The sequence below is a fragment of the Uranotaenia lowii genome, chromosome 2, assembly GCF_029784155.1.
Source record: "Uranotaenia lowii strain MFRU-FL chromosome 2, ASM2978415v1, whole genome shotgun sequence".
Lineage (NCBI taxonomy): Eukaryota > Metazoa > Arthropoda > Insecta > Diptera > Culicidae > Uranotaenia > Uranotaenia lowii.
The window spans coordinates 431,847,720-431,858,309 of record NC_073692.1 but is presented as its reverse complement, the minus strand read 5'-3'; the positions used below and the strand labels follow the sequence as shown (position 1 = coordinate 431,858,309).

The following is a 10,590-nucleotide window of genomic DNA, read 5'->3' as shown; positions in this document are numbered from 1 at the left end:
TACTCACGCACATCTGCTGCGGTCAGGGTGAATCGAATAGGTTGATGGCCAACGTATCTACGTGAACCATTACTTCAAACTCTAGAATCATTTTGCTGCTGACATCTTAGTCGTTTTCAACCGAGTTACCTACTACAAATGAGGATGCTAGCGGCATCCGCCATAAAACAAGAGACTATTTTTTCCGATGTGGGTCGAAAGACGTTAAACGTATATACGAGACCCGATGACGATGACAACGAAAACAATGCCCATGAGTTTTACTACCAGCTAGTTAGTAGTTCAGACTAAATTCAGGTAGGTATACCTCTAGTAGTGGGTTTGCGGCGGCTGGTCTGTTAATTGATTTCAAGGAAATTTGCACAATTACAAGATCACTATCCGCAGATGGGTGCGCATTTGTGATTAAAAGGCCGCATCATTGTTTGTTACGCGGTTGGGGCGGATGATGAGCTTGGATGATTTTCGTTTGGTTTGCTCAATTGTTTCGTGAATTGTTTGAAAATTTAAACTATAATCATTCTACGGAAAACGGCCTTTGGACCTTCAGTGGGGTTTTGATAACAACAATCAGTTTGGTAAAGAATTTTATGTCTATCTATAAAAATTTCCTACGAACTTCCAACTATGGTGAACTGTTGCTACACTTTCCCTTGCCAAACGTCGTAATCGCACGGTATTTTTTCTTCATTTCTCTGAAATCGAACGTGCCGCCTACATTGTATCGGCTAGCGCAAGGGTTCGATAATTTGATTCTCCACTTGGCTGTGCATGTTGTGCGGTGTGTATCAAATTATTCCGCCAAGGTGTGCGCGCGGATGATCCAACTGGTGCCCCGTTTTCATTCCTCGTGATAACCGGGTGTATAACAACCGCAAATATATTTTAAATATCCGCGTGCATTCGACTTGCAATATCTACCGGTACATTTCCTGAAATAACCACAAGTTGGAACGAGTGTGGTGGCAAATATAAATAAAATTCTAAGAAATTTTATTTTCGCTCGTTAGCAATCCAAATAATGTTGCTTTCGTTTACATTTCATTCGATGTGCATTTGGCGGCTATATAACTCTCGTGTCTATCAGATGGGTGTAGGAAGATGACAAATGTCCACCTGTCTAGTGCGAACGAACTACCTGTATTTCGATTTATTTACTCTATGAATAAATAACTGAATAAGGTCTACATTTCTGTCTACTCGGTTGTGCTTTTCAATGCAATGTGCCCAATCATTTTACGAGGCCAATATTATCGAAGCCAAGTCAACGGTAATGAGAACAAATTCGATTGATTGTGTGTACGATTACACACGTGTAACTTTTCAATGTTTCCTAATAATGAGGTCCCTTCATGAACATCCTTCAAACGAAAATTAACCGTTATAGAAAATAATCGATTGAATTCTCAAATGGGAGAGTTATGAAATAGGTGAAATGATGTTCAACAATATTAAAAAGAAGACAACGTCTTATAATGCCATTTCGAGATTAGCTAGAAGTAATTAATTTACTACGAAAATACACAAGAAGTGAGATAAAAAAAACCGAACGACCTTCTCTCTTCATTAGGGATTCTCCCCATGGTACATACTCATTCTGTAACCAAGCGAACATTCCGTCTGGCATCAAGCTAAAAGCAATAAACAAAATTCAGAGAAAAAGAAACTGGCAAAAAATCTCTCAACATCAACACATCCAATATGAATGAAATTCGGTAGAAATCTAATAGATTTTAATCTCTTTCTAGGAAAAATTTTGCCTGCCATCGCACACACTTGTCCAAGGATAGACTTCATCACCCTGCTGCTGGCTGTTTCGAAGTCTGTTCGAGAGGGATTTATTGAACCCAGACCCAGGCTCAGACGGGTAGCTGGGAGAAGCACGCGACATAAAGCAACTGCCAGGGGTCCTGCTGGTTCGGATGGAAGCTCAGCTCAAGCAACAGTAACGATACTCTAGGTCTGGGAATTGTTTATGCGTTTCGTTTTCTGGCAGAGAGTGGAGGTGAACTGAAAATAAACTCCTCGCGTGGAGCTACAAACTCTCATGGGGGCCAGCCATAGTCGGCGGCAGCAGAAAAGAAACCCCACCATTGGAGAAAAATCGGCCGGTTCAAGTATCGGTTGTAGTGGTGACGATAGAAGCACGGTAGAGCACCAACCATCAGTAGTCAGCTGGTCGGACACCGGAGAGGCCAATGTAGATCGGCAACAGCAGCGTGACGCCAACGAGCCAAGTTCCGCAAATAGTAATTTGGTTATAACCATTTGCATGCTGAAGATGGAGCAAAATCAGGAGGATGCTGCCGCCAACGTCAGTGAGAGCAATGAAGTGACTGCGGTGCAACCGGAGTTGAGTGTAAGTTCGAGTATATCGACAGCTTCTCCGTCTAGCGACATGGAGCCCGTCAAATGTGGCTGTTACGAAAATAATAATAGTGCGGTAAATGCTTCTTCTAACAATAACAACGGTATCAGTGAGAATAGAAGTTCTGTTGCGTCTTCTGCAATGTCAAAATCAGTGTTCAGTGCTAGTGAAGGCAACAACAATAACAATCAAAACCAAACTACTCAACCGACATCGAAATGTAGCTGTAATTGCAATAAAACAGACAGTGTCAACAACAATAACGAATTAACGAATGCCAGTACACTTCCAGTGGCCGCCAGCGTGGCAAATGATGGTATAAACAATAACACTCTCAGCGCCAGTAGCGGTCATTCCGATACTGTTTTGATCAATGACCTTCTGAGCAATCACCTCTTGCATCACCACCATCACCATCACCACCATCATCACCATTTGCCCTCCACGTGGCCGTCATGTCCGACGTCTTCCTTCCTGGCTGCCGTGGCCACAACGACCACATCGAACAGCTCGATTCCCGTCACTGTGATCTGTGATAGCACGTCCAGTTCTTCTTCCGTCTCCACCCAGCAGCAGCAGCAGCAACAACAGCCCATAAGTAACAACGCCACTGTCATCAACCGTACTATGCAACAGCATCAGCAGCAGCTGCGTCAACAGCAGCAGCAAATGTTGGCCAATAGAGCCAACAACAACAGCAACAACATTAGTAGCCAGCAAGGCCCAGTGAGTCCCAGTTTGATGGTAACGTCCAGTGCCGTCTGTGAGATGAGTGATAAGTTGAGTGATCTGAAATTGAATACTAGTAGTGATGGGGGGCAATCCAATAATACCAACAGCAACAAAAGTGCCAATGTTAGCGAAGAGCATCCCTTCAGTGTGGGGGAATGTCCTCGATGCGTTGTGGCTGGTGCGATTGGCTCGACGGCCCAACGAAGCAGCAGCACCCAGGAGACCGCTTCTGGCATCTTCACGGCCAAGGAGGAAAAGATACTGAACACAGTGTCAATGGGCGCAACGGGTGGCGAATCCAATGGTGAGTTTGAACATCTGTTTTATTTCTTTTTTTTTTTTTTTGGGGTAAACATATTTTTGGCAAATGGGAGCCCGATTTCGAAGAAGACCTATTTTTTTCTTAACATAACCAATTTAACGATTCATACAGACGACAACTCTTCAAATCATCAAATTGGTTGAAGCACTTAAGGTGGTATCGATAGGCAAAGGAAAGGAGATAGATTCAAACACAGAGCTCACAAAAAGATTGAAAATGGGTTGGCTCAAAATGATTCCTTGTGAAACGTTATATTTCTCCTGCAATGCTAGTCATTGGCATCATTAAACTATATCTATAATAAAGGGTGGCCACTAAAATTTTGGAATTTTTCTTTCAAGTTGTGAAAAAAAGTTAAGTGTACTTGAAGAAGATTTGATTTATTGGAACTCAAGATACATTGTCCATTGTTGAAAAAAAAAATTAGTGAACAGCTAAAAACGGTCCATAATCGACTGTTCGTCGAAGCTTCCGTTTAATGTCGGAACAGGAGCGTTGTATTGCCTTAATGTCAACTTTGTGAATACATCTCTTGATTTTAACAATCAATTGTTTGCAGCTCTTGGCTCTCCAACTATTTTTGTACACCAATGAGCTCAAAGTTCCGAAAAAGTCTTCGTTTGGGCGACACTAAGGCAGATTTGTCGAGCTGTGGTTCTTGGGTACAAATAAGATCGAATGGGTATTAAGGAAGGATTGTGTTTTTTGGGCAAATGCGATGACTTTTTATCCGGCCAAAACACGTATTGTCCATCTGCATGATGTTTGTGTTGAAACGGCATTAACATTTTCTTCAAACATTCATTCTGGTACACATCTTGATTGATAGCCAAACCAGACGGTTTGAACCATGGCTTCGTTTCCGGAGATGTGCGTCTTGAAAGAGGGAAGTAACTGTCGTCGTCCAAAACAGAATATTTTTTATAGTCCAGCGGTATTGGGATTTAAGAATCGAAATCTGATCCTCAGTATATTCTTCTTCTCTTGTCTTCTTCCGGCACTTAATTCCAACTTTTTTCAATGTTTTGCCAGTGTACTGGTGAGAAAAATTGAACTTTTTGACGGCATCCCGTTGGCTCAGTGAATCCTTGTTGTTGAAGGCACGAGAGAGACGAAGTCCCTTTGCGTCCATAATTTTCGCTGCTCTGACACTACCTTGCCTTCAAGTAGTTGTTGGGGATTTTAGAATATGTTAAACAGTGGAACCGCCACATTTTCAATTTTAAAATGTTGTACTATATACTTTTTGCCGATATTTTTGTGCAGTTCGTACCATCAAGACGCCATTCACCGCCCAGTTAAGCGGTTTTTCAACTTCAAACATGTGTAATAAAAAAACGATGGCAGAATTTTATTCGCTTTCTTTTCCAATACATCCCAAAACTGCTCTACTTTGAATATAAAATTTAGTGGAATGCGAAAAATGTACGCTTTTCAAAATAATTAACTAAACTTTGGGGTGTTCAACTGGCCCTATTACCGCCCACTCGACTTTTTCGGGTATCGATAATGTTTTCTCAAGGAAAAACTATCTAAACAACACGGAAACTGTTTTTTTTAGTATTTTCCATACAACGAGCTGTCAAAACCATATTTTGGCTCTTCAGAGAATACATTTTGTGAATTTTTTTCCGCAAATTTAGTACAAATTTTAACAAAGTGTGTTGACTGACAAAATGATGATTCCCGGCAAACAACCTCAAGTAACCGGTTACTTTCAGCGATAAAACATCATTTTCTAAATCAAACTAAATGCTTCTTACAATTTACACATTTGACACAATACATGCGTTAAAAACAAAGAAATTGTGCGTGACCGGTCATTAGGAACCCACACTTTTTTTTATACACGAATTACCGCCCATCACTAAACGCTTCAAAAAACAACAACTATTGAAAAAATCGAAAAATCTTTGATGCATATCTATTCTACGAAAATAAAACTATCGTTTCAAGTCGATTTTAGGTCAAATAGGTACTATCTAGTAAACAAAAACCCTTTTTGCCCTAGGAGTACAGTATAATGCTTAGTTCGCTAACAGGCGTCGAATTCAATAATTTGACCGGAAACGAAAAACCAAATATTTTATTTCTGGCTATAGTTAGCATAATTAAGTGATGTTTTTTCAGTGAAATGGTCGAACAATGATGCCGACACAGAACACAGGTCTTATATTTGGAGAAAACATCCCAGTTTTTTTTAAATACACAAAAAAAGGGTGATTTTGGGCGGTAAATGGTGTCTGGGCGGTGAATGGCGTCTTGATGGTATAAGTGTACAACGCGCTCGCGAAACGCTTCTTGTTTCGACAGCATTTTGAGTAAAACTGGGCGAACATAAACAAAACAAAAATACTGGCGAAAAGAGAAGAAGAAAAGCTAACACATACACACTCTCATTTTTCTCTGAGCTCGTTTATGTTTGAGTATTGGGGCCTTAAAAAATTCCAAAATTTTAGTTGCCACCCGTTAAGACCATACTTTTGTCAAATATTGCCGATAAAATCGAAAACTTTTTGAAGAAAATTGTAGGAAATCCAATAGCTGCTAGTTCCAGTTCAAATAAAATAATCCTGGAATCCCCTAACAAACTTTACAATTGTTTGTTTTGAAATGTCAATTAACTTCGGAAACGTGCCTACGTATATTTACTCCTGTAGGGTTAACAAGATTTATGACCGCTCGCTTTCCGTTAGAAAGGCCGACTTATTTCGTTTGTTTTTTTTAAATTTGATTGTTTGTTTGTTTAGCGAAACTTTGATTAGTGATAAGATAAGATCGGTGCACTGTGAAAAATCCCACATTTTTAGTCTTCACGGAACAGTTTTAGATTTTGGAAGAATTGTACCCCTTATTGTAAAAATAAACGTGTTTCATAGGAAAGTTCAACCAATTAATTTTGTTCCAGCTAATTTTCTTCTGTGTACTCTGGGAAAATTCGCGTGATCGTAATATGGCGCTACTTAATCACCATCTGGCTGACTCGCGCTCCCTGTCTGTCTGTCTCTCTCTCTGTACAGCCAAACCAGATAAGAATACAATTAAAAAATTCTCCGGAATTCGACCGACCGTTTCGATTTGTTTCCATTCGACAGTTTGCGATCTAACTACCTATACATGCTGCTAAACCGTCAGCAAAATGGGTTCGAAATTTCCCAGAAACATAGACACAATTAGTACATATATTACTGTTGTGGGCCCATGTTTTAGGACTAATCGCTTCTGTTTGGATTGTGCCCACAATTCCGGGAAGTGCTAAATTAGTTCTGCTTGCTAGCGTGGCAGTCTTTATTTCTCTCGCGAAAGATGATTTGATTAATTTTGATAAGATTATTTCTATTGTTTCGATTTGTTACCGAGTTTTTGGTACGCATAATTATGTGCGTCGAATTTCGTACAACCAGCAGTAGTTGAGATGTTCTGAACAGATAAGTTACAAATCAACGGATAATTGCTATCCAAGAACACAAATCAAGCACTACGTAGTCTTATTTCAAGATAATTTGTGCTTCTAACATGTGTTTACTCTGCCAAGAAGTTTGTATTGTGAAAGTAAATGACAGTCGTTTGTTATTGCTGATTGGGCTTTAATGGTATCTTCTTTACCGCTTGTCTCAATTTATCAGAAAATGCTAGAAAAGACCTTTTCCGAAAGAAAGTTCATTTCCAACGATTCTGAGCCGTGCACTTTTCTGACGAAATAAAAAAAAACTGACGAATTGACACCGGAGAGAGTTTCAAATTGCTTTTTCCTTTCTCCGATACCGTTTTGTTTCTGATTCGGTCGAAGCGAATTCCTCGATCGAGTTTTAACTTACTCGGCTTTTTCTGGAAATTTGAAAGTTTACTCCAAGGCAAACTTGGAAAAAGGTGAATTCTGCAGTATTTTCTTTTTCTTTCCGATTCCGAATCAAATGTCACACGGAAAAATGGAGACGGCTAGTCTATACAAATTAATCATAACGTGTAAAATGATAAGCCCATAGACAAATCTGAAACCTTTTTGAAGTTGTAACTAGTAGGAGAAAAGAGCTTTCAAATCAGGCGTCATAAATACAATTTTTCAGACCTAAACTCGAGCCATCCCGTTGTTATAGGGTAGCAGTACTTATTGGGTACCTAACTAAAATGATTCAAAGAATCTCCTAATTTATTTAGTTCTTTTTTCTTTTGCAAAATATATGAAAACACATAACATTGTGTACAACCAGTTGTTCGCTGACCGCTTTAAGTTGGTAAAAACTAGTTAAGGAAAAAAATCGGCCAGAAAAATAACTGCCAATCCTTTCGATGTAAAAGCGTGAAACAAAAAAAACACATGTACAACAGAATTTTAAGCCCAGTTTTGAGCTATTACATTTGTGGTTCCCGGAACATGGAACAACTACCTACCTGATGCACAGAAGAGGGTTAGGTTGCAGCTACTCTACTTGTACGAAACTACCTCTTTTGCTTCTTCGGTTTCGGTTATGTGATAACGGTTAACAAATGTCTGAACATATGATCCATTATAGCTGAGTCGCTCGCTGGCATAATAGACGGACAGACATGGATTCATTGCCGTTATTACTCGGAAGGGAGTGCTACTTTTACGAATTTTGTAATTTGAGGCGCGTTGTACCTGGATAACTTCTCGCCTGTAAATAAAATTAGCGGTAATGACAAAAAAATTTATATCCAGGGAAATGCTTTCCTTCGATGTTTTGGACAGCGTGTCAGGGATCAAATGACGGGTGACACTTAGATGCATTTTAATTAAAGAACATAAAGGATCGCTGTGGAGCTTTTTGAAAATCCATTTATTCAAGACTCAAAGAATTCAAAACACTAAAAAGACTCGAAAGGTTTAAAAAACTCAAAAGGTTCAGAAGACTCAAAATTCAAAAAAGACTTTAAAGGTGGATTGAACATACACAAAAGACTCTAAAGCTTCAGAATACTTTTAAGAGTCAAAAGACTTCAAAGCGTTAAAAGACTTAAAAGACTCATAAAACTTAAAAGCCTTAGAGACTCGAAAAACTCAAAAGCCTCGAAGCCTCAAAACTATTTGAATATTCAAGGCTCGAGAAATGTGGACCTGAATATATTTAAAATATTAACTTTTCCTATCGACTGGTAAGGTAATGATGTAATGTAAATGTTTTCGGCGTTTTTAGTCTTCATAAGATGTCAAAACGAGATTTTATACTACATCCGAAGTTTCGGCATCATTTATTTAGCTTTTTTCAAGGAATTTAGTATACATAAATGGCATTAGAATTTTTTGTTGTTTTGTAGTATTTTTTTTATATAAGTTAATTAACTTGGGTCGGAATGTTAAAGTTTTTGTTTCTAAATTTTTAAATGTGTGAATGATATTGTGATTGAGTGTACTTACGGTAATTTGTCGTTTTAACTGTCCAGTATGTTTCTCGAATCTACTAAACTGTCCGATATTCAAAATTTTTATCGTCCAGTTGTCTGTGACTGTTTGGAAAAACTTAGTATTCAAATTTGTATGCAATATTATATGCTCCATGTTCTACAGACCCCGTTCGATTTTGGCAACATTCGATTTTGGCAACATCCGAGCAAAAACCGTTCGATTTTGGCAACATCCAAAAAATACGGTTTTTTTTTGTCACTTTTTTATTTTTTATTTTCATTTCAAATTAATCATAATTAATGTAAAACGTAATATTAGCATGGAATTTTTCAATTCGACTTATTCATAATAGTTTTAAACTGTAAAAACACGAATTTTTCCATGTTTTACTGCTTAAAACTAATATAACTGAGCCAAATTGAAAAATTTCATGCTAATATAAGGTTTTACATCAATTTTGACTTATTTGAAATAAAAATTTAAAATAAAAAAGTGACAAAAAAAACCGTTCGATTTTGGCAACATTCGATTTTGGCAACATAAAATTTACGGGCGTGTTGCCAAAAACGAACGGGTTCTGTACTTACTGCCGGGGGGGTTTACAATCTATTGTGTGTGATGTTTACTAATAATATAGAAATTTAATTTGATGAAAAACAAGAAAAAAAATGTTTGGTGTTTCTTGTTGTTTGTTTTGGTTAGCCACTATCAATGACTGTTGAATGACTCAATCACAATATCACATTTAAAAATTTAGAAACAAAAACTTTATCATTCCGACTAAAGTTAATTTACTTATATAAAACAAAATTCAGTGTTTAACTACATAACAACACAAAATTCTAATGCCGTTTATGTATACTTTGGTTCCTAGATTTCTTTAAAAAGGCTAAATAAATTATGCCGAAACGTTGGATGTAGTATAAAACCTCGTTTTAACATCTTATGAAGACTGAAAACGCCGAAAACATTCATATTACATTCAAAATATTCAAAAGTTTTTAAATCTTCCGAAGAGCCTTAAGACTCAATACACTTCGGCCGAATATTCGGTCAAATATTCTGTTGAGTTTTCAATGAAAAAATCTTTAGGAATACTTCAATGCTTTCTATTACTTCCATATTAATTCTCTCATGTTTTTAGTCGATTATTTTCAACCAGATGATATTATCGATTGATGTAATACAAGGTTTTTTTTAAGTAGGGGTCTTTCTGATTTTTAAAATGTCACCAATAGCTGATAATACATCAGATGACTAGTCGCTTCTAGGGCGTATATCACCAGAGAGATTGCGTTCCTGTGAAATCTGGGATAAAACATGTCGAAACAAGTGCCAAGGTATTTGAAATTATTTCTCTGGTATTGAATTAGATAAAGGTCGAATTTGAGCAAGATATCTTTAAAATAGTTGTTGAAAAGATTGATGATCTTTAACTTTAAGCATACCATACTTTCAACCACACGTATCCATACGGTTAGGCATTCACAACGATTTTTGAAAAAAAAAAATTGAAAAAGGCAAAATTTATGTATATTTTGGAATTTTTGAAAAATTGAACACCAAATTCTAAAAAAATTGAAAGAGGAATTTATCTGGAACATCTGGAACATATCTTTACATCCCGGTCAGATTTGACTTATCTGGAATCTCTACTGGATTTATGGGCAAACCTGAATAGATCTAGTATCTGAGATAATCTGGAATAAACTATACTCAAAGTATTCTCCTGTACGATCTACAATGAAAGATACGCGGATACACCACCTTACACATGATACACATGTTTTGCTGAAACTATAA

The 10,590-nt window shown here is 37.5% G+C and overlaps 1 protein-coding gene across 1 annotated transcript in view; it reads left to right on the top strand.

The window, feature by feature from the left end:
* The first annotated feature begins 1,750 nt into the window (after positions 1 to 1,750).
* Positions 1,751 to 10,590, top strand: part of LOC129749352 (probable serine/threonine-protein kinase DDB_G0282963) — a 70,498-nt gene continuing 61,658 nt past the window's right edge. Inside the window, exon 1 of the mRNA XM_055744299.1 lies at positions 1,751 to 3,404. Within this exon, the coding sequence (XP_055600274.1) occupies positions 2,048 to 3,404 (1,357 nt within the window). The 5' untranslated portion in view covers positions 1,751 to 2,047. The remainder of the gene's footprint in view (positions 3,405 to 10,590) is intronic.